This window comes from Colias croceus, chromosome Z, assembly GCF_905220415.1.
Source record: "Colias croceus chromosome Z, ilColCroc2.1".
Taxonomy (NCBI): domain Eukaryota; kingdom Metazoa; phylum Arthropoda; class Insecta; order Lepidoptera; family Pieridae; genus Colias; species Colias croceus.
This window is the reverse complement of record NC_059568.1, coordinates 15920787-15946935: the sequence shown is the minus strand read 5'-3', so window position 1 is coordinate 15946935 and position 26149 is coordinate 15920787. Positions and strand designations below refer to the sequence as shown.

General features: G+C 32.5%; 1 protein-coding gene and 1 long non-coding RNA gene across 3 annotated transcripts in view; one reads left to right on the top strand and one right to left on the bottom strand.

Moving 5' to 3' along the window:
* LOC123704984 (ecdysone-induced protein 78C-like) overlaps positions 1-21534 on the bottom strand; it is a 59639-nt gene extending 38105 nt beyond the window's left edge. The window contains exons 1-2 of one of the 2 annotated variants that reach the window (XM_045653520.1): positions 21378-21534; positions 18941-18981 (exon numbers count right to left, since the gene is read on the bottom strand). In XM_045653520.1, coding sequence (XP_045509476.1) covers positions 18941-18981; positions 21378-21436 — 100 coding nt within the window. In that variant the 5' untranslated portion in view covers positions 21437-21534. Of the gene's footprint in view, positions 1-12697; positions 12848-18940; positions 18982-21377 lie in introns of those variants that run through there. The other variant, XM_045653519.1, reaches the window with a different exon arrangement.
* Positions 13617-14466, top strand: LOC123704991. Its single transcript, XR_006753238.1, has 2 exons — positions 13617-14070; positions 14154-14466. It is a non-coding gene; the product is annotated as an uncharacterized LOC123704991 (long non-coding RNA).
* Positions 21535-26149: the final 4615 nt, after the last annotated feature.

The following is a 26149-nucleotide window of genomic DNA, read 5'->3' as shown; positions in this document are numbered from 1 at the left end:
AAATAACACTTGTTCAAAAACTACAAACGATGCCAATAAATGTAGTATAGGTCAATTTTTTGTAGTCTTATTAGTTACTTAGAAAACATCATTGATATCGTTCGAAGTAAAAAATATAAATAATAGCGTGTTGATTAGTTTTGGAATGGGTTCCAAATTGATTGTAGTTTATTGTAGTGGCAAGAAAATTCTTTATTTGCGTTGTTTTATCTCAAATTATTGCAAGAAGGTCACAATAACAAGATTTTAAAAAATAAATAACACTTGTTCAAAAACTACAAACGATGCCAATAAATGTAGTATAGGTCAATTTTTTGTAGTCTTATTAGTTACTTAGAAAACATCATTGATATCGTTCGAAGTAAAAAATATAAATAATAGCGTGTTGATTAGTTTTGGAATGGGTTCCAAATTGATTGTAGTTTATTGTAGTGGCAAGAAAATTCTTTATTTGCGTTGTTTTATCTCAAATTATTGCAAGAAGGTCACAATAACAAGATTTTAAAAAATAAATAACACTTGTTCAAAAACTACAAACGATGCCAATAAATGTAGTATAGGTCAATTTTTTGTAGTCTTATTAGTTACTTAGAAAACATCATTGATATCGTTCGAAGTAAAAAATATAAATAATAGCGTGTTGATTAGTTTTGGAATGGGTTCCAAATTGATTGTAGTTTATTGTAGTGACAAGAAAATTCTTTATTTGCGTTGTTTTATCTCAAATTATTGCAAGAAGGTCACAATAACAAGATTTTAAAAAATAAATAACACTTGTTCAAAAACTACAAACGATGCTAATAAATGTAGTATAGGTCAATTTTTTGTAGTCTTATTAGTTACTTAGAAAACATCATTGATATCGTTCGAAGTAAAAAATATAAATAATAGCGTGTTGATTAGTTTTGGAATGGGTTCCAAATTGATTGTAGTTTATTGTAGTGGCAAGAAAATTCTTTATTTGCGTTGTTTTATCTCAAATTATTGCAAGAAGGTCACAATAACAAGATTTAAAAAAATAAATAACACTTGTTCAAAAACTACAAACGATGCCAATAAATGTAGTATAGGTCAATTTTTTGTAGTCTTATTAGTTACTTAGAAAACATCATTGATATCGTTCGAAGTAAAAAATATAAATAATAGCGTGTTGATTAGTTTTGGAATGGGTTCCAAATTGATTGTAGTTTATTGTAGTGGCAAGAAAATTCTTTTACTAAATAAGTGTTGCTGATTTTTGTACAACACATTATGAGAAAAATGACGATGAATCTAGTTCAGAAGTGCCAAAGTGGAATAAAGAAAATGTACTGGAAGTCATTAAAAAATCGCCACCAATGTTAAAAAACTTTTCATCTACTCCAAACAGTAGCAGCAGTGCCCGTAACAAATTAATCAATCTATTAAATCCAATTGTTGACAACCAAAGTGAATATAATTTAACTCGTACTTCTCAAAATGAAGATAAATACAGTTATTTGAATCTACAAGATGAATGGGGTGGTCTTTTAAAAAATAATAAGGCTAGTCATTATACTAAAAAAGATCCGGATATAGAAAATAAGCATAAGCGACCGAAATCGAAAGCAAAATTAGGGTTATTAATTAATGGTAATTGCTTGGCGTCATTAAAAACAAAACAAGGACTAGTGAAATTAAGCAATACGTGTCCTATTGATTCAGCATTACACTGTATACTTATCGCTTATGTGGATCGATTTATATATCATAATTATGTAGATAAAAACGACTCAGATGTCTTTGAAATTATCAAATTAATTTCATCCAAAGGTATAAATACAAGCGTCTATCAACAAAGAGCAAATCTCATTCTTCAATTCATGAAAATTGAGAATGGTATAATAGACTGTAACTCTAATATAAGCAACACAATCACGCAAATGTTTAAAAAAGTTCCTTCATTAACCGTTAAGTCAACCTGTGTAAACTGCGAAAAAAGTAGCTCATCTACCTTACCTGTGATAGCTACACATCTTGAACCCTTGACAAATAATGGGATACAAGGACTACAGCAATCATTATTGAAATATCTAGAATCAAATGTACGACGGTGTCATACTTGTAACATTAGAAATGATCTTAGCTTTCAACCCGGTAATCATCTATGGATTGATATTGAAGTTTTCTTCACAAGTATGGTCAATCAAAATAGTCTCAAAAGGGATCCGAATTCTGGCACTTCGTTATTACAAATCCCTGCTGAGCTAGAAGTGTTAAATAATACGTACATTTTAGTTGGTGCCATAGAGCATATATATATCAATGAGACTGGTTATTATCGACCTTACTTACGTAGAAGCAACAATAAATGGGAACTTCATGACGGAATCTCCAGCAGCTCTAAGAAAAAAGTAGTGTCTAAAAAAGATTTAATGAAGAAAAAAACAATACATATGCTATTTTATGTAATAAAATAATCATAAATATTTATATGCAATTACAAGAGTGATATGTGATATAACTTAGTACTACTATTTGTTATTTTTTTATAATTTTAACTAATAATAAAACTACAAACGACACGAAATCCAAGGCTCATAATTGTTTTGAATATATTAACTTATTGAACACCAAATTTTTTGTTTTTTATTGCTTACAGGGGTTTACACTACAAACATATGAGTTTAGCTACAATCAACTACATTGTTTGTAGTTTTTGAACAAGTGTTATTTACTTTTTAAAATCTCGTTATTGTGACCTTCTTGCAATAATTTGAGATGAAACAACGCAAATAAAAATTTTTCTTGCCACTACAATAAACTACAATCAATTTGGAACCCATTCCAAAACTAATCAACACGCTATTATTTATATTTTTTACTTCGAACGATATCAATGATGTTTTCTAAGTAACTAATAAGACTACAAAAAGTAACTAATAAGACTACAAAAAATTGACCTATACTACATTTATTGGCATCGTTTGTAGTTTTTGAACAAGTGTTATTTATTTTTTTAAATCTTGTTATTTATTTATTTATTTATTTATTTATTTATTTATTTATGCTTTATTGCTCAAGATAAATTACAAAATGAGACTTAGCCTAGGATACATTACAACAAACGGCGGTCTTATCGCTAAATAGCGATTTCTTCCAGACAACCGGTTGTACAGAGAGAAATTAAGTAAAGGATAGGAATAGGGCAGAGCACAAATAAATATATACATACAAAAATAAAATAAATAGGAAATAAAAATAAATAAAATAATAACAGCATAATATACAAGCCACAAGAATGAGATAAATAATATACATATGTTCACAAATATATACATACATACTTAAGAGAAAAGAAAAAAAAAAAAAATACCTATATAAATATATCTAATAAACATACTAGGGGCATTGAGAAAGATAAAAATCACGAACCATATTTTTAAAAGTATTTATAGATTGAGCCTTCTTGATTGGATCCGGCAATGCATTCCATAGTTTGATTGCACGAACAGTGAAAGAGTTGTCGAGAAAGTTTGTATGGTGCGCTGGCATTATTAGTCGGAGCTTTTCCGATGAGCGGACAGAATCTCCGTTCTCTCCTCTGAATACGAAATTGTCCTTGAGATATTTCGGTGTTTTAGGGTTAAACAAAACTTGATATAATAGTTGCAGCACGTGAGCATCCCGGCGAAATCGAATGGGTAGCCACTTGAGCTGAGAACGAAACTCAGAGACGTGGTCATATTTCCGTAGACCAAATATGAAGCGGATACAAAGGTTTTGGAGACGTTCGAGCTTATTTAATTGGTCTACGGTAATATTGACATAACTTACATCGGCGTAGTCAAGTATGGGTAAAAGGAGGGATTGTGCTAGTAGAATTTTGGTTGGGATGGGAAGAAAATTTTGAAGACGACGGAGTGAACCAGCAGTTGCATACACTTTCCTACATACCTCCTTAATATGAAAGCTCCACGAGAGAGTGTTGTCAAAGTAAACTCCAAGGTTCCTTACAGCCTCACTATAAGGAATAGGTGTGCCGTCGACTGAAATAGGAGGAAGATTCACCCAGTTAACCCTTGCAATCAAAGAAGGTTATTGTGACCTTCTTGCAATAATTTGAGATAAAACAACGCAAATAAAGAATTTTCTTGCCACTACAATAAACTACAATCAATTTGGAACCCATTCCAAAACTAATCAACACGCTATTATTTATATTTTTTACTTCGAACGATATCAATGATGTTTTCTAAGTAACTAATAAGACTACAAAAAATTGACCTATACTACATTTATTGGCATCGTTTGTAGTTTTTGAACAAATGTTATTTATTTTTTAAAATCTTGTTATTGTGACCTTCTTGCAATAATTTGAGATAAAACAACGCAAATAAAGAATTTTCTTGCCACTACAATAAACTACAATCAATTTGGAACCCATTCCAAAACTAATCAACACGCTATTATTTATATTTTTTACTTCGAACGATATCAATGATGTTTTCTAAGTAACTAATAAGACTACAAAAAATTGACCTATACTACATTTATTGGCATCGTTTGTAGTTTTTGAACAAGTGTTATTTATTTTTTTAAATCTTGTTATTGTGACCTTCTTGCAATAATTTGAGATAAAACAACGCAAATAAAGAATTTTCTTGCCACTACAATTTAAACTACAATCAATTTGGAACCCATTCCAAAACTAATCAACACGCTATTATTTATATTTTTTACTTCGAACGATATCAATGATGTTTTCTAAGTAACTAATAAGACTACAAAAAATTGACCTATACTACATTTATTAGCATCGTTTGTAGTTTTTGAACAAGTGTTATTTATTTTTTAAAATCTTGTTATTGTGACCTTCTTGCAATAATTTGAGATAAAACAACGCAAATAAAGAATTTTCTTGCCACTACAATAAACTACAATCAATTTGGAACCCATTCCAAAACTAATCAACACGCTATTATTTATATTTTTTACTTCGAACGATATCAATGATGTTTTCTAAGTAACTAATAAGACTACAAAAAATTGACCTATACTACATTTATTGGCATCGTTTGTAGTTTTTTGAACAAGTGTTATTTATTTTTTAAAATCTTGTTATTGTGACCTTCTTGCAATAATTTGAGATAAAACAACGCAAATAAAGAATTTTCTTGCCACTACAATAAACTACAATCAATTTGGAACCCATTCCAAAACTAATCAACACGCTATTATTTATATTTTTTACTTCGAACGATATCAATGATGTTTTCTAAGTAACTAATAAGACTACAAAAAATTGACCTATACTACATTTATTGGCATCGTTTGTAGTTTTTGAACAAGTGTTATTTATTTTTTAAAATCTTGTTATTGTGACCTTCTTGCAATAATTTGAGATAAAACAACGCAAATAAAAAATTTTCTTGCCACTACAATAAACTACAATCAATTTGGAACCCATTCCAAAACTAATCAACACGCTATTATTTATATTTTTTACTTCGAACGATATCAATGATGTTTTCTAAGTAACTAATAAGACTACAAAAAGTAACTAATAAGACTACAAAAAATTGACCTATACTACATTTATTGGCATCGTTTGTAGTTTTTGAACAAGTGTTATTTATTTTTTAAAATCTTGTTATTGTGACCTTCTTGCAATAATTTGAGATAAAACAACGCAAATAAAGAATTTTCTTGCCACTACAATTTAAACTACAATCAATTTGGAACCCATTCCAAAACTAATCAACACGCTATTATTTATATTTTTTACTTCGAACGATATCAATGATGTTTTCTAAGTAACTAATAAGACTACAAAAAATTGACCTATACTACATTTATTAGCATCGTTTGTAGTTTTTGAACAAGTGTTATTTATTTTTTAAAATCTTGTTATTGTGACCTTCTTGCAATAATTTGAGATAAAACAACGCAAATAAAGAATTTTCTTGCCACTACAATAAACTACAATCAATTTGGAACCCATTCCAAAACTAATCAACACGCTATTATTTATATTTTTTACTTCGAACGATATCAATGATGTTTTCTAAGTAACTAATAAGACTACAAAAAATTGACCTATACTACATTTATTAGCATCGTTTGTAGGTAAAATAGGCTGAAAAAAAGTAAGGTTTTTTTTAAAGCGGGTTCCAGCGTGACGGAGCTATAGGCATTTGGCTTATTTTTGGAGGTTTTTTGAACAAACATTACAATGTTGTAATCTTAATTCTTATTTCACTCTTTTTCTGCAGGTTTTTTCATTAGTTAGCCTAATGATTATTTTAGAAAATATATTTTAAAACTCACGTTTTACCCCGCAAGGTTTTATATCCGCGCAATACAATTATTATAAAAGAGATGGTGACATAAATTTCTTTTCGTATAGGTATATTATAATGTCAAAAAAATTCCACGGTAAATTGTATTCATAACACGAAGGTAGATCAAACACAAAAAAATAAATATTTATCAAAAAGCTACTTAAAAAGTTTTCACAAATAAAACGTGGCGGAAGCCATTAACAAAGAGATGAAATTTACAAAGAGTTTACATGAACAAAGAAACAAACCCAAGAAAATCGCGTGTTTTTAAGAATTCTACTTTATACAAGCAAAGACTCTATCACTAGCATCATTACATTATTACTGTGTTTTACAACAAAAAATAACATTTACTTATTTACGATAACAAAACCAATATCAACCGAGATAACAGAACATCAATCATCGACTAAATATTCAACAGACAATGATAAAACCCTTGTTTATAACCAAACCTTTTCTCGGAGTACTTATTACATAAACATTCCCTTTGCCCATGAATTTTGTATGGAGCCCTATGATTTTAATGAGGCCGAGACACCTGGGCCATAGATAGCTTTCCACCCGCGGCATCGCCCGCGCAATCAAAGAAAAACCCGCATAGTTCCCGTTCCCGTGGGATTTCCGGGATAAAATCTATCCAATATCCTTTCTCGGGTATCAACATATCTCTATAATAAATTTCATGCAAATTGGTTCAGTAGTTAAGGCGTGATTGAGTAACAGACAGACAGAGTTACTTTCGCATTTATAATATTAGTATGGATTATTTATGGGAGCAAAACAGTGCGTCAGTATGTCTCCGATATTCATGCAACTTTCGCTCATAGTATCCTACTTACGTTTTGAGGCTAGATGCATATGTAGAGAAGGAATAAGCTTGTTATGCTGTTTCTAGATGTAGGATAGACATGTTGAAATGCCTTTCGAAGAATTTGAAGTGAAATTGAGCAAAGCTTAGTGAATTGAGACGGAAGTTCATGAATGGACCGTTAAATCGATGTGACAAATTATATTTCTGTATTTAACCATGTATTCGTTACTTAATAAAGTGCAAAGTTTTATAGTTTTTTTTTCAGGTCTTGATCATCTTCCGAGTCCAGACTCTAGAGTGTAGAAGAATACAATTCTTCACTAACGCTGCTATGAGCATTTTAACGCAAAGATAATAAAATAAAATTAAAGAATATTTTTAATCTTATAATTATTCAAGTTATTATGCATTCATGTCATGTAATTTCTCAAAACAATACATTGACTGTAATTAAACCTGCAATACAAACATATCTCAAAACAGAACCAGCTTTTATGGAATAAAAAATATATAATATTTATTCATTAATATTGTGGTAGTTTATAAAAATACAGATAAAATTAATAAATTCCACAAATTATTATCTATCGCGTAAATTATTGTACTACGTAAATAAAGTAACATATAAATGGATCCAGAAGATATACATGACAAGACGGCCAGAAATACTAATTGAAAAAAGCGATGGAATTTCGGCTTTGATAACGAATTTAGCAGAATCTTAGATATTATTCATGTAAACTGAAGAGTTTGTTTGTTTGAACGCACTAATCTCCGGTACGTGATTACTGATTATACCACGGGCAAACGGCTATTATGTACATAATATCACTGTCTAACAAACACTGCACAGGCAATCCCTAAATCTATGCAATATACAAGTTTCGTTTCAAATCAGATACTAAATCACGCGCAGGAAAGCTCTCTTGGAATCGCGACAGTACCTTAGAAACGCTTGAGATTGATATTAAAAATAAATCATGTTTGCGAAACGAATTTGAATGTGCCTGCTCATCTTTTTTTAAATTATCTAGGGACATAATATATTTTCATAGGTGTTTCTATGTAGGAACAATCTAGTCATTCAAAGTCTGGCATTAGAAAATTTCTATGAATAGTATAAATCAATCGAGCATCATGCAGCGAGTAGTAAAAGGTAAAAGCAAGTAATAATATAATAGTTTTGAACTTTGCCACCCATGGAAGGTTCGATGGAAAACGTTCACACAAATTGCTTGAAGTTCAAGGAGCTTCAGATAATGTGGCATTCGTTTACAATTACAGTCGCAATCACATGCAATCAGGAGTTTCGAATATACTTGTAATAATGATTGAATAACGGTTTGGTTCAGAGATCATCGAACCAGAAACTTTCAATCTTAAGTAAGCAATTAGTTTATTTTGAAAATAGTTTAGTGCTCTCGTTTGTAATATTGTGTCGCTTTGCAATGTTAGAGAGAGATGAATGTTGAAATTTATTTCTCATCTGCTGAAAGACTAAAAGACTTATTTTTGACTAAGCATAGGTATTTCTCCTCAGGTATAATAACGAAATAATTATAAATATAAATCAGTTGACCGAAAACAAAAAGCCAGTGTAGAGGAAATCCAAGTGTAGGTAATTGATAATCTTGCTACAAGTAACAAAAATAAAAATCATATACCTAGAATACCACAATAAGTTGACATTTAGTTGAAAAGTAGGTTGCCATATAATTGGAATCGAATTCGTACAACCAGCTGCAATTTAAAGTGTTCGCCGTGATGTTAAAATTGTGTGTCTGTCACGGAAATATGAAATAATAATTTATTTCTTTTGTTTTCGTGTTGAGTTTAACTGCACAGTATTAAGGACGCTGTCACAAATCTGCGTTACTCAAATTTAGGTATCTAACGTCGCCACGTGGTTCGCGGGAACATCACGCTCACGTTAAAAGACGTAAACATAGCGCATTCCATTTTATAGACCATCTTCATACTTGATATTATTATTTTTTTTTTATATTTTTATTGAAATTGATTCCAGAAGATTACTGGGAACTTTAAAAATTCATTTTGTTACTATTATTAGTAGGTACGATCCTTATAAGTATTTTAGTGTATTCAACCAACTTAAAAAAGTGTGACTATTTTACAACAATTTGAATATGAATTGTATTATTGTATACAATATCGAAGCTTTTTAAGAAATGTATAAAATACTTTTTTAAGAATTATTATCATACATAATATTATGTTACCGGCAATATATTAAACCCGGCATTGTATGCAATTCTTAGTAAATGTATGTTATTTCGAGAAACAGTCGGAATGAAATAAATTAAATTCGTTACCACACATTCACATTACCTATATCTTTAAATCTGAACTTTTCCTAAGTAGCAAACACATTTGCAAATGTGGGTGGTTTTTGGGGTAGCTATTAACCAATATGAGGTCAAAACTAAAATCCAAGATGGCGCCGACGAAAATTTGAAATCTTTTCGTCATGGGTGTCATTTTCAAGGAGTTGGAGTCGCTATTAATCAATATGAGGTCAAATCTAAAATCCAAAATGGCGCCGACGACAATTTGACATCATTTCGTCACGGGTGTCATTTTCATGGTTTTTGGGGTAGCTATTAACCAATATGAGGTCAAAACTAAAATCCAAGATGGCGCCGACAAAAATTTTATATATTTTCTTCATGGGTGTCATTTTTATGGTTATTGGGGTAACTATTAACGAATATGAGGTCAAAACTAAAATCCAAGATGGCGCCGACAAAAATTTTATATATTTTCTTCATGGATGTCATTTTCATGGTTATTGGGGTAGCTATTAACCAATATGAGGTCAAAACTAAAATCCAAGATGGCGCCGACGAAAATTTTACATATTTTCGTCATGGGTGTCATTTTCATGGTTATTGGGGTATCTATTAACCAATATGAGGTCAAAACTAAAATCCAAGATGGCGCCGACGAAAATTTTACATCTTTTCGACACTGGTGTCATTTTCATGGTTTTTGGGGTAGCTATTAACCAACATGAGGTCAAAACTAAAATCGAAGATGGTGTCGACGAAACTTTACATCTTTTCGGCATGGGTGTCATTTTCAAAGTTTTTGAGACAGCTATTACCAAATCCCCAATGTAACCGTCGATAATTAGGTATATTTTTCTTACTCCTTTAAAGTAAACTTAAATAAAATAACAAAAACGTTAACAACCACAGTTTTGTAGAAAGTCTTAAAAAAAAAACAATTTTAAAGAACATTGAAATGCATATTTAGAAATTTAATATAAAACGCAACTCTGTGGCAATAATGTTAATATTCTGACAAATATTATTAACTTTAAATATATTCGCTAAACTTTATTTAAAAAAAAGTTTATCTAAAACATTTAAACAAAGAGAATAAAATAAAAAAGAACGTGTGTGCCGAGAAAACGTGTCAGGAGTGAAACTTCTTGGGCGAGATTCATAGATACCAAAATCGCCGCCTTGCTCCATAACGCGACAGTATTACCATGACGCCATCTTGAAATTCGACGACCATCTTGGATTTTAGTTTTGACCTCATATTCGTTAATAGCTACCCCAAAAACCATGAAAATGACACCCATCACGAAAAATGTCAAATTTTCGTCAGCGCCATCTTGGATTATAGTTTTGACCTCATATTCGTTAATAGCTATCCCAAAAACCATGAAAATGACACCCATGATGAAAAGATGTCAAATTTTTCGTCGGCGCCATCTTGGATTTTGGTTTTGACTTCAAATTGGTTAATAGCTACCCCAAAAACCATGAAAATGACACCCATGACGAAAAGATGTAAAATTTTTGTCGGCGCCATCTTGGATTATAGTTTTGACCTCATATTCGTTAATAGCTACCCCAAAAACCATGAAAATGACACCCATGACGAAAAGATGTAAAATTTTCGTCGGCGCCATCTTGGATTTCTGTTTTGACCTCATATTGGTTAATAGCTACCCCAAAAACCATGAAAATGACACCCATGACGAAAAGATGTAAAATTTTTGTCGGCGCCATCTTGGATTATAGTTTTGACCTCATATTCGTTAATAGCTACCCCAAAAACCATGAAAATGACACCTATGACGAAAAGATGTAAAATTTTCGTCGGCGCCATCTTGGATTATAGTTTTGACCTCATATTCGTTAATAGCTACCCCAAAAACCATGAAAATGACACCCATGACGAAAAGATGTAAAATTTTCGTCGGCGCCATCTTGGATTTCAGTTTTGACCTCATATTGGTTAATAGCTACCCCAAAAACCATGAAAATGACACCCATGACGAAAAGATGTAAAATTTTTGTCGGCGCCATCTTGGATTATAGTTTTGACCTCATATTCGTTAATAGCTACCCCAAAAACCATGAAAATGACACCTATGACGAAAAGATGTAAAATTTTCGTCGGCGCCATCTTGGATTTCAGTTTTGACCTCATATTCGGTAATAGCTACCCCAAAAACTATGAAAATGACACCCATCACGAAAAAAAGCCAAATTTTTGTCGACGCCATCTTGAATTGTTTTACCCCACCAATCTATTCAACAACCCATAAAAAAGAGGATCTCAGGCAAGGTAATTTTAAAAACATTATTTTAAATTACAAATAATTGGAATATGAAACTCATACAGAACTTTACTCATATAAAGTATCAAATATTTCAAATCACGAAAAAGACTGTGCACGCACAATAATCTTTTTTATTTCGTTTTTATTTTTGGCACGAGGAGCGATACACCCGTCCTTCCAAGAGCGCTTCTGAGCGCGGTCTGACGAACCGCGAGAACAAAATGTATGAAGAAATCGACAAGTATTTTTAATTTAGCTCATTATTGAAATAAAATTTTCATTTAGATTCATAAAAATTACACCATATATAAAGGACTATATATCCCTCAATAAGATATAGTTAAGAAGATAGATTAGGCTCTTAATTTTCCTAAAATGGTACCGGTTCAGACCCCATTTTTTTGCATTTTATGCGTTTATTGTGATGGAAAAAACGTATTTCAGCGACAATTTTGTATGACGTCGTACAATTTTTATAAGATGAACGTAGAGCTGAATATATTATCTTTAAATTAAGATATTACTATGTTCTCACCTGTAATTGCTTTAAGTTAAAATGGTACCGAAAAACAGCGTGTTTTTGTAAAAATACGTTATAGCGTCCTTAAAGGATTATACTTAGCATTGCCTAATTAACATAATCAGTGACTAGATAATTGTAATACTAATATCATAACTTCATTAATATTCAAAGCGGTATGAGAATTGTTATACAACAGAAGTCGTTAGTCACGGTACATTAATTTTGAAAGTATCTAATGCCTATAGATGCCTGGAGGTGCAGGGTAGCGCATAGAACAAAAGTAATCTAAAAAGTTAAATTATATTTTTAATGAAAGGAAATATATTCAACGCATTTTAAACAGGAAACAAAACATCATTAAAAGAAATCTCAAAAAATTAGCCCTCCATTTTATCGTTTTCAAAAGCTCGCCTTAACTTACCAAAACACATACATAAAATATAAAAAACACAACACACCTTGTTTCTGCTGAGCCTGAGACGATTCCTTATCGAAAAACGATAGCCCAAAATCTGTGTTTTCGACGTTCAGATTTGCGCGAACGCATGAAGCGGGAAGGCCGCCCCACACGTCCATATTACGTGCATTCCGTGCACGTCTGCTGCGGTCGGTGGCCTACCGCATACTGAGCTAAAAGCTTCACGCAAGCTTGCCTCGCCAGCCTCCGACTCACGCGCCTTTCTGTTCAGAAGCTCGCGTTATTCGAGCTACTTCACCGTTGATTGCTCCTTTCTTACGACTGAATGCAACCAAACTGGGTATAAGTACAGCAATGTATTCTGAACAGAGCTGCACAGCGCAGAATCCGCTCTATATAACTTCACCAGGTATAACAGCCTCTGCCCTCTACTCTATTTTTGATATTGCTTTTAGAGCATCTATTTATGTGGATAACCGATACGGCTTTGAAATTGATTAATTTTGTGAACCGATTGTGATTATTTACGGAAATAATCACCCGCTCTGTGGTTTATGCAAATGTGTCATAAGTCATTAGTTATTTTTACACCCTCTACTACATATATTTTCAAAACGCATATATATCAGTATAAACAGTAATAATATGTTATCTGTGATATAACGAACGTAAATGATATATAGTGTATCAAAACGACTTAAATTTTTGGTAATGAAAAAAATGCTTATGAACAGAATAATACAAATTATCAATAGTGGAAGTATATTTCTTTCAATATAATATTATTTTTTACTAAAATTAAAATATAAATTGCATTTCATATACAAACAATCAAAATATACTTATAAAACTATCCCAATATTATAATGATAGTAACGTATGTGTGTCGTTGAATTCTAATGTTAGTAAATGCAGCGCACGAGACGCGCATGACTTACAACTTAACGCATGATAATGTTTAACACTTTGACAGCTAAGTATTTTATTTATTTCCAATCTCTGACAGCCGATCACGTCCCCTGTCCGTGACAGTTTTTTTGTTAGAGACGCTGATCACGTACTGCGTACGTGTGTGAATTTCAATACTGTTTACTTTAAAACAACGGCCTGTAAGCGTGATCCGCGTCATGTCAAAGCTTAGATGAATGTTTTGGCTACACACACAAACGCACTTCAAATACTTGCGGTGTGTGGGGTGCGGGAAACAAAGGATCGCACGAGCCGGGTCGACACTCGACTCTCGCGCGCCAGTTGCCTAAGCGATCGAGACGTGTGACAATTTTTGGCGCGAAATGACTTCGCGACGACGATTTCGTCTGGATTCGGAACGAGAAACTAGAGATATTATTGACATTTTGCAAAATGATGAGGATTCGGATATTGAGGAGAACACCACGATAATAGAAACTGAAGGTAAGCTATTGATTTACTTGTATTTTTGTAAGATCGTAATTGCTTTTGGTTTTGAATAAGTACCTACATGTTTTGTTTTTCAGAGGCAATAGACGAGTTTAGAGCCGGTCAAGAACAATTAGAAGTTAGTGATGAGGACATACCCGAGCAGGAACATACCAGAAGACATACCAAGCACCGATAAGGACAAGGGGGCGGTCAAGGATTAGAAGAACAGGTCTAGTCTTACTGCCCAGATTGCAACGTGCCCTTGTGTTATGACCCGTGCTTCAAAAAATACCACACCAGGAAAGACTACACGTCATAAAATTCGAAAAATGTTGATGTTAGAGTTTTTTTTTTTTTTGAAAACGTGCCTCATTCTAAGTTGATTTTATAATAAAAAAAATACAATTACACATGTTTTTATTATTTTATATAATAATATAAAATATCTTCAATACAATGAAAAAAAAATCACGGCCGCAACTATTATAGTTTTTTTTCTATGAAACTAACAAAATGGTCAAAAAGTGCCGGCGCGCCCAGAATGGTACGCTCATTATGTATGCGGCTAATTAGCATAAAATAAGCGCCACGTACGTCGGACGTGATCCGCTGTCAAAGTGTTAAGTTAAAATTAATTATAATCGAAATGCGTCAATAGATTATGAAGTAAAAGTTAAAACATTCACGGATTTTTACCTCACTGTGAGGAATTGAATTCTTCTTTCAACTTTGAACTGAAGTAAGGTTCTAATCTCCCAAGTATATTATGTACAATAAGTATAGAAATCATCTTATTTAACATTTCAAGTACATAATCAATTTTGCCCACATAAAAGAGAACTATTTTTACTCTCAGTTAATTTGAAAAATCTTTTCAATAATCTTATTTATGTATAAAAGGTCGAAGTTGAGTTTTGTAAGAAAATGTGTAGGTAGAATATTATTAACTACACGGGTATTTATATCTATTAAAAATGGGAAACATAACTTTAGCTATAGCTAATTTTCAAATAAATTAATAAACTCCGTCCTGGAAAAAAATTAGTGTCTAGGGATGAAAGGAGCCTCCTTTCAATTATAGCTTATTAAAAATGGCAATACCTATAATCACTGCCAGCTTTTATGTTTAATTAAATAATTTCCATGTAGATGCACATGTCACACGCAATCCATATCTGTGTGACTGCATTGTATGTTGTTGTTTAGGCATTTAGATGAAGGGGAGACAATATGGTTTATTATTTATTCGAAACCTTGAACTTTGAGATTTTTATGCGTGTGATATGTACGATTCTATTCCTTTTGGGTTAGTAGGTACATAGTATATGCTACTTTTTATGTGAAAACTATGCCAAAGGTGATTGAAAAAAGGTGATTGAAAGATTGCCAAGGTGTGATTATTTCAAACACAAACAAAAAAAAAATGCTCATTTCAAATAAACTATTTCGCCTCTATCTAAAATTTATACATACAGCAATATTTCCTTTTATAATTATTTTTTCCACCAAATATATCTCATCTCCATCCACCTTTGAATTATTATGGCATAGTACTTAATAATAATTTCATGCTAATAATTCAATAAACTTGCGGAAACCCAGAGAATTCGATTTAATATTGCATGCATGTGGATAGCTAGTATCATTTTACGTAATTCACCGCCACCAACGAAATGAAACTTATTTGATATAACGGTATAATAAAATCGTCTGCGGGATGAAACCTTCAAAACACTTATTGAATTTCAAGAGAATATTTACAATTCTTATAGGACGCCGGCCGTGACGCGCGCCGCCCAAATGGACAAATTTTCAACAGTAGCTATGCAATGTGTTTATTTTTAACTTATGAATGATCGAAGATAATTGAATACATATTATGGTTATAGTTATTGAGCGTATGGTATGAGGATTGGTTAAGCGGTATTGGTATTTGCTGTATTGTGTGCATAGATTCAATCCACGGCTTTGAGGTATAGGTACCTAGATTGTAGCGTATTATATTTCTACTATGCATTGATTTCAGCCGAACTGTTGAATAGTTTTTATGTAAAAAAAACTATTATCACCATACCGTTGCACCAACTTTAATTTTGGATTAATATGTATTGATAAAACAGTAGGTATAAGTATTTTTTTGTATCGGTTAGTTCGGAAAATTCCATTTTGATCGTGGTAAATTAAACCAATCATTCATCAGTTTAGACGTACCTTTCACATGGTCTTTAAAATATATACTCAATAATCGCGAAGCCAGAGCAAATGTCGTCTATTTCAAATGGATGTTACAGATACTTATAAGTAATCTAGCTAGTTGATTCAGATACACTAAACCTACAATTACTATTGCGTAATCAAACCAATCAATCGAAACAATTATTTCAATGACAACTAAATTTCTTGTCACGACCTAACTTTCCAAAGTACTGTTTTAATATTATATTACAGTTTAATTAAAAGGTATATAACTATAACATAAGAATCATGAAACCAAAAAATAACAAACCCTACCTTGAAACTACAAACGTGAATGATTAATGAAACTTTTTATATAAAAGCAATTGTACTCGAAATTACACTTTAACATTTTTAGAGAAAAAATTGCAAACAGCATAACAATAATATAAATCCATGCAGCGTAGTTGTACCGTGTAAAAAGCACAGCTTCTATGACGCTTGCGCAGGAAGACGTGTAGGTCTTTGAACCCGGTATAGCTGTTAGAAAGCACAACGCGTTGCAAATGAAACCTTATTCTAACGAACTACAATTCAAAATCAAATGAAAATATAATGTGCGAGTGTTAGCATCTAATCAAACACGTTGCAAAACAGTTGCAATAGAATTTGAACATCACGTCTTTATGTTAAAGATCATTTTGTGTTTCTATCGAACGGAAAGGTTTTGCAAAGCAATGCCATTAGTGGATAGGCCGGCTGTCTCACAAGATTTGCTGATAACCAAGATTAAGTTCAAAATTAGTACTGTATGAGACTTTCCATCCAAATCAATATAATCTGGTAGATTGATAACCACATTATGTCAGTCAGTAAGTACTTTTACGTGAATATATATAAAATATTCTGAACACGTCTTAGATCTTCCTGTTTGCCATATTAATCTGTTTAACACTTTCACTTATTTTTATTGTACACATCTACTACGCAAATCTTTTATAAATAAAGATATTATATAAATCAATAAATTACCTATATGTTTCAATTTTGAAGGAATTAGAAAACGTGGAAAAAAACCCTCACAAGCTATGAACGTTTGTTTATCCGTCTTACAATTAGCAATACAGCAACCGACTGACATAGTTTTTTTGTAAGCATTTCCTGGCGATCAAACTATTTCAACCACCCGAGCAAAACCGCAGGCTGAATCTTGTAAAGAATAATTATCATCTAAGTCTCAATCTGAAATTGTGTATCTTATATAATCGTTGGATCTAGATAACTGTAACACTTTTCATTACGCCCGTACGTGGAATTCACACGGAATAATTTTAAAACCTGTTTTTATCCGAGTACCTAAGTTCGATAAAAATGCATTTTTAAGGCAAACGTCAAATATAATCACGCAATCCCGGAATAACTAGCTTAGCTTCTAACGTTGGTGCATCGCACTCGATCACCATCGAGCATAAAGGAAGCTATATTTCTTTTACAGATCTTTTTATAGGTTATAAAGTACCTAGGAACTGAATAATAAGTTTACTATTAGCATAAGGTACTTAGGTCTAAATAAGTAGGTATGTTGTGAATAGATATAATTTTTTAAGACGACAAAATAAATACGATGTTCAACACCTTATATCAACATCAATGACTAATTTGCTCATAAAATACATATTCAACGATACACAATACTCAAGTTATTTATAAAAGATATTCGTTACTGTATATGTACCTATTATACTATATGTATCTGTTACTGAGTTACAAAAATTTGTAGGAACCCATCTACCTTAAATTAGCTGGTATCGATCTGTTGTTTAATATAAGCTGAAAATATCCCCATACATCGTCAAAGAACGCGCTAACGGCTAGTTACTCACAAAAAATAAGTACACAATAACACTATATTACATATTCATAATATATATTTCGCGTTTTTACCTTCTCCCCGTGGTTGCCTAGCTACCTATTGATAAGACCCCCGCAATTGTGCTACATCATTCTGGTATCATATTGGTTATTTTTCTTTATATTCTATTTCATGTAATGCAAATAAATTAAACATGAATTAATCCAATTGTAAATTAAGTTTAATCCATTCTATCATCTCGCTAGCTACAAGTCTAGCACGCGGTTTACCACGCCGTGATTCTACCATAAGTGGTGTTGTCATGTTTTTCTGTTGCCAATGCCTGCAGCTTGTATCAGGATTAGATAAAAAGTGATCGGTCATCAACACCAGTAGCCTGAGAATAAATATTTGCTACTTCGTGCGTGTTTGATGTCTTTTTTTATCGTAGTAAAATGATTTTAAACGATGTGTTTCGCAAGTCGTTAGATAAATTAACACCTCTCTTTATTAGAGTAAAGAAATGCAGTAGACTAATTACAGTTTTAGGTATTTAGGATGATTAAACATAGACTTATGTAAGGACGATTATGTTCATTATAATAATAATGATAAATGGAATTTATCTAATAATTACTACCTAGTAGTATATGAATATTTTTAATAGTTATAATTTTATACGGTTTATTAGACATCATACTTCTTTATTTGAACTGACATAATATTCTTTTTTTTTCAAGATATTATAATATATCCTGTTTTCTTATTTCCGACCAAAACAAAGTACCTGATCGGGATCCAAGGGCAACGTAAAATATTATGTGCATAAAGGTACAGCATTGCACGGAAGCTTACCTGGCGAACCTGCAACCGGAGACTCAGGGTCTTCTTTAAATCTAAAACAAAATAATATTCGATTCAATATACCTATATACAAAATGCATACATTTTAAATGGTAAAAAATAATACTTAAAAGTAAGTTCACGTACAAAGACAAACGAATAATTTACAATATGGAAATTATAGGGTTGTACTTCCAGGGTTCTTGGACTAAATGCTCTCGTGTGAGGATTCACTATTTATTTTTATATAAAATCGCCTTTATATTTTAATACTAGAAAACATTTAAATCGGATCAACCGGAAGGTTTTCAAATAAAAAATAGAAACATCAAAATCCGTTCACCCACTCGAAAGCTTGCGACCAGACCTAAAAAAAACCCTTTTTGCGCAACACCTCCTTTTTTTATTCAGTTGAGAAATCACAACACATTTGATTCCAATTTCATTAATTATTTAAGCTTGCTGTAAGCACGCCGCGCTGTTCGTATAATAATTGCAACTGAAATTGATATCATTTATCAGGTAGCGTGTCGGCCTGGTTGAAAAGTTATTAAATATTTAGATATGACTTGAATAGAGCTGACTTCGCGGTTAGGCTTTATAGATTTCATAGTCTGAGAGGGCAGGGGGGGTCTTGACATTTGACAAGTTTAGTAAGAATTCTAGAAGGTGCATAAATTACGTTTATTTATTGTTACTGTAATACATTGTCATGTGACATAATAAGTATTAAAAGGACTAGCAAACAATTTTTAAAATTGTGATAAAGGGAACAACCGCTCTTTTGCGAGACTACCCAAAAAGTGCCAGTTTTGAATTTCCGATTGCAGCTTTTTATAAACATCTAAACATTTCCATTGATACTCCACATATACCTACTATTCGGACGAAACATACATCTATTAGCTATGTATCTGTAAACAAAACATGGGAGACTAGGTACTAGCCAGTAGTGACTAGGTAATCAATTGTACAATGCGATTAATCGATCTGTCTAATTCAGGAAGGCTATTATTACGCGATATGCTCTGCCATTGTCAATGAATGTCCGCATTGTGCAACGGACCGAAATCTGTTAAATACCCTCATATTATTCAAACACACGGTTGTTACGTAAAATATTACAAGCTCGTAACATCCAGGCCTCAAACACGGGCAGTAGGTTATTGGGAACCCACCAAGGACAACATTTTGAACCGAGCCATAGCAGAGCCAACCTATCATTAAAATTGCAAAGTAAATTGACGAAAATCAAATATGCATACTGTCGATACCTCGAATCCGGTCCCGAATTATATTCACAAATTCGACGATGACAAATACATAAAAGAAAAAAATTGCTCGACGTGATAATTTCGGTTTTATTATCTTTTGAAACGAGCGAAAGCGGTGCTCGTGTAGGTTTATAAGTTTTTTATTGGTGAAGTGGCACCTAACGCTGTGTGATTGCTGCATTTCGAACTACCCGCAACGTGGTATCGATTGCTGACACTGCTCTCTTATGTATGTGATAAACCTTCTGCTGCTGCCATGGCTGCTGCAATTACTGTGTATACCTACTACCTTTTTTCTTTGCTTGTTACACCTTTTGTTTCGCGTTTGTGTTTATCGGGTTTAAAAACATAAATATTTAAACCCGATCCGTCACCGTTCGTAGATATTAAATTCTATTAAATATTATCTAATCTCGATCTTTATAATATTTTCTATTCTCCGTTAACATGTCCTAAGATTGCAAAAATAAATTAATTTAAAGTTCAAAAAGATATAATTTTCTTATCTTTAAAACGCTGAAATCACTGTAGCGATTATGATAAAATTTGGCACAAACATAGTTTGAAACCTGAGTAGTCATAGATTTTATCCCGGAAAACGGAAACGACAACAGCAAAGCGGGTTTTGCTATACCGAGGGCGGAATGCTATAGTTATGTGTTATTGTGACGGTAATGAATGTTGTATTGATTTTAATGAGACAAAAGTTGTAACCCACATATCAAATAAAATCTATCCTAGTAAAGATGAGGGCTCTTTAACACTTTTATTCAAAATAGGAGAAGTACTGCACCTTCTAGACATGAAGTCGTGATATACCATCACAGACCGCGTTTCATAAGGTGGGAATATTATGATCAATCATAATATGCCTATCTGACTGTATTAAAAAAATACTACCTACATAAATACTCATAAATGATATTACTTATAGAAGTTATGCTCATCAGTGCTATAACTTACAATTCGAAATTTTTTGAATTAAATCAGTATTTCCATAACATCAACAAAACCAACCCCCGCTAAACTTACGCGAGCCTCCTCGACATTGGCCTTGAAAAATGCATAGAGACGAAAGTATACACAAAAGAACCAAGGCCAGTTGGACCTCGCTCACAGCTGACACTTATTGATTTCTTTACATATTAATGTAGAATAAACAAATCTTCACTTACGTGTATAAATCGTCTTCGATGGTGGAAGAGGTAGCCTCGACGAGCATGGAACAACTCATCACTGGTGAATTTATATATTTCGTTGAAGATATAACATAGTACACACAGATGTACCTGGCCCAGATATTGTTTGGGAAGGAATAGTTCTCTGCGTTTGGTTACAGAATTTTCATACTGAAATCTGTGACGGACAACAAGGGTAGCGGCGGCGAAGTGATTTTGTAGCGACGCGCTACTTATCTTATGTGTAAACAATATCTCCCTACAATAATTATATTAATATTTTTTATGAGATCAATGTTTCGTCCTTTGTAACTATGAATATTTATGTGACACTTGAAATTTGAAACGAATTAAAAAAAAACGAACAAGAATTCTTTCACAATTAAGTACCTACCTAGCAGAAATTTTCTTGACGCTATGATAAATTTTTGGTATGGTATTATTTTATTTATCTGTTACCAATTGTCACAGTCGAGATTTGATTGTAACCACACTTATAATCCAGAAAACATAACCAAATATAGCTTATTCGTTCGAAACAATACTTTTATGTTCATTATACAGAACGTCCGTACAAAGTCACTCCATCCCCTGCCAATAGTACAGCGCATGTCCCACTTTAACCTTGAGAATCACTTCCCGGTTCACGGGCAACCCTCACATGACTAGGTTAATGTGTTTCAGTGTCTTCTAGCTCTTTACAAATGTATCTTGACACCTTCGTGACCGTCCACTTAAATGTAGTCAAAACAAATAGGGCATTTGAATGGATGGTTAGGTGTATTTAGAGCTGTTAAGACTGAAACAATTTTGTTGTACAAATTTATGTAATGAAAAAGATTCGTAGGTATATTTTTTAGGTTAGGTGGTTTTTGGGAACATGACTATTATAAATGAGATTTTAATAAGTATGCTTTATTACGATATTTTTTTTTTCAGATTAAAATAATGCAAAGTTATAACTCCGAAAATTATATAACGAAAAAAACACATGCAACGCATAATAAAAAATTACATTGTAGGCTAATTGGTCACGTACCTTTCACTCAAGTCATGGGCAATGGGCATATCTAGTAATGTAATGAGACATCATAGAATGCTAGAATCATTAGAATTCAGAACACATATCCATGGGCTTACTGGCTATCATCAAAGTGTATTGTGTTCCACGCAGGGCCGGATCTACCCATGGGCTTTATGGGCTGCAGCCCAGGGCCCCGAGGTTAAAAGGGCCCCCATACCCCGATAAAAACAATGGGCGATAATTTGAAAAAACATCTGTAGTCGGTTTTCGAAAAAAAAAATTGATGAAAATCGCATACCTACTTCAATAACTTTTGCTAACATGTAGAAGGATGTTTGCATGTTGATTTTCAACTTATAGGAAATAAATCTCATTTATTGAAACTATTTGGTTATTTTATACGTAGACGTATACATAATAATAACTAGCTGCGCCCTGCGATTTCACTCACGTGGCTCAGATCCTGTTGGTCTTAGCCTGATGATATAATAGCCTTCCACTATAAATGGGCTATCTAACACCGAAATATTTTTTTTAATCGGACCAGTAGTTCCTGAGATGCGTTCAAACAAACATACAAACTCTTCAGCTTTTTAATATTAAGTATAGATATAAATATTCATGACTTTATTTTCAATGACCAGCCAAAATTTAAAATTAAGATCTAGATATTAAACCAAAGGTACATTTGAAACATTATTGTCGAATAAAATAAAAATAATAGCATTCATTTGAAAATGTCTTAAAAATTTCCTAAATCGTAAACACCGCCAGAATCAATGCACTTGTGTGCATGCGCGCATCGCCAAATTTATGTGTGTGCTAACTTCTACCTATCTAGGTTGTAGAATTGAATTGTGCTTTTGTAATGTCCACACGTTCGCTTTTTAGTGGCGGACAGGAATGAAATATAATTTAAAAAAAAAACAACGTTTTTTTTTCATTAGATCTAAAATGTTATCGATTCTGAACCATTTCCGAAAAATTGGCCGGTCATTGAAAACAAACCCTGTATAAATAGGCTTATTATAAAGCCATGTTTTTTTACCAAACCGTTTCGAAAAAACTTGTTATTTCCCTCTTAATAATGATTCATAATGACATTTTTTTTTCGATAAATTAATATTTATTTGTACTCGTTTATTCAAATATTTTTTTTTATTAATACAGATTTATTATAACTATCAACGTACTATTAAAAATTTATATACTTATAAACATCTGTGATTTTTTAACGAAATGCGTTATTCGGTTATTAAGAAGTGTTTTAACTCTTATGTACGAGCCCGAACGAGTTATGGCCCAGTCATGTAAGGTTAAATTAGGTAAGAATTTCGGAATTCGAGATACCCAGCTGTAAGTCTGCAAATACTTGTATATTGACACCCTAAAAGTTGTCTCAAAATCTACATATGGTAGGGTGTAAGCAAATATTAAATTTCAAGGTCGAAGGTCACAAAAATCGGTTGTATGCGCTTTCTTTGGAAATATCTCATTTCTTATGGTTTTTTTGCTATTTGTATTGATTATCAATATTGTAGAATATAAAATTCTCTACAAATTTCTTCAAAAAAAATTTTGTATACGGTGAACCGTTCTCGAGATAGAGGGCGGAGAGTGCACGGTCACAGCATCACTTCATCGACATTTCAACCGTGAATATTATAAGTTCAAACTTGGTAAGGACATGATTTGGAACCCCAAGTTGGGCAATGCAACACGATTTTCTGGAGTGTATCATGAAAATTTTATTACCTGCTCCAGAAGATTTGCTAAATATAATTTTCTGCAACTGCAAGAGTGGCTGTGGTTCGCGATGCGGATGCAGGAAAGCGGGCTTGCAATGCTCTTTAGCTTGTGGCCAATGTAATGGGCAAGCTTGTCTCAATGCTCTACCATATCAGAGCGACATTGACGAAGATGGAACCTTTGACCCCGAAATTATGGAAGAACTTGAGACGAATGTCGTTGAAGACGATGATGAAGACCAGTTTGAAATTTACCAGCAGCCAGAAGACTACGATGAAGAGGAATTAGGATTAAAATTATAAATTGTAGTTTTTGAACCCTTTATTCCATTTTTTTACCTTCAATAAAAATAAATGTGTTCAATGATAGTCTTTAATAAAAAGATTAATTCATGATTTATTGGTTTTTTTTTTCATCATAATATAAGAAGTTTTAAATCAAATTAATTAGGTTAAAATTCAAATATAATTCCTATATTTTAATTAACAATTCTACGATTACATGGGCATTACACTATCTAGTAAGTAGTACCTACGATTAGGAGCGTTAACATAATTCGAGATTTCATTAAAATATTATGCCTCCTCCACATTACTCGCGAAGTTGAACGAGGTGAGATGAATAGAATAATGTAGAGAGGCACTTCGGCTTACTTCGTCCAACTTTATCTCGCCTCGGCCGACTTCCGTTTGTTGTCGGTTTTTTGCGCCCGAGTCAAAGGGCACGAAGTTACCTGAAGTTCGTTCTGAATATGAACGTATGCGCTCCTCGCGAAGTTGAACGAGTGTGTATTGTAGCACCGCGGACTTCAGTCAACTTCGGCCGAGTACTTCGCCGAGGAACTTCGCGAGTAGTGTGGAGGAGGCATTAGAGGTTAAAACGTGTATAAAAATCAAACCAACCTGGGAAAAAGCAGTGAATATTATTGTAATAACTTTATGGGTAATAATAATAATATTTCGCAATAAAAGGTATGCCTATGTCCTTTCTCGGGTATCAAATTATCTCTATACCAAATTTCATGCAAATTGGTTCAGTAGTTTAGGCGTGATCGAGTAACAGACAGACAGACAGAGTTACTTTCGCATTTATAATATTAGTATGGATAGTATGGATAAATAAAATTATTTAATTATTTTTTTATTATCTTTATATGTATAAAGTTGTGTTATTGTGTTATCCTGTAAATGTTTGTCACAATTGTAATTTTGTTATAATTATTAATATATGTAATAATAATTATGTACCCTAGCTATAAGTATTGTTGTGACTAATGTTGGATGACCTAAATAAATAAAAAAAAATAAAAAAAAATGACGTGTCACTTTGTTTGTCCGCGCGGATAGACTCCTGAACTAATGAAACGATTTAAAATCAAATTTGATTATGTTAAAATAACAAAATTGCGAAAGTAAGAATTAAGAAAATATAAACATTTCCAAAAAAAAAGGCCCCTGGGTAGTATCAGCCCAGGGCCTCACAAGTTCACGGTCCGGCCCTGGTTCCACGGTCCACCTATACTATACTTAGTGTGACTGAAACAATGAATGGCTCCCTTGTTCGCGAGTAGACAGTTAGACGCCGGGATACATCACACTACGCAGCCCTCGTGTTATCACGTTAATTAATCCTATTATACGCAGTAAATGATCTTTATAGTTTATCTAGAAATCAATAATTAATTATGCATAAAGGACCATTTCAAGCTCGATTTCTCAGAAGAAACGGATTGAAACAGTAACGAAATTAACAATAATAAATAATGTCATTCTGCTTTAGAATATCAGTTTGAATTATAGAATACATAATCGCCTTATAATTGAAGTACTAAATTAAGATTGAAATTTTATTATTAGTCAATCATTAACCCACAAGCACAGTTGACAGATATATACTACGTGCCACAAGTCAGAAGTCAGGCTGGTTACACGGTACACCACTCAACAATGCCTGAAAATATTTTCATTATTTTTTTATTTTTCTGTATGTATATTTA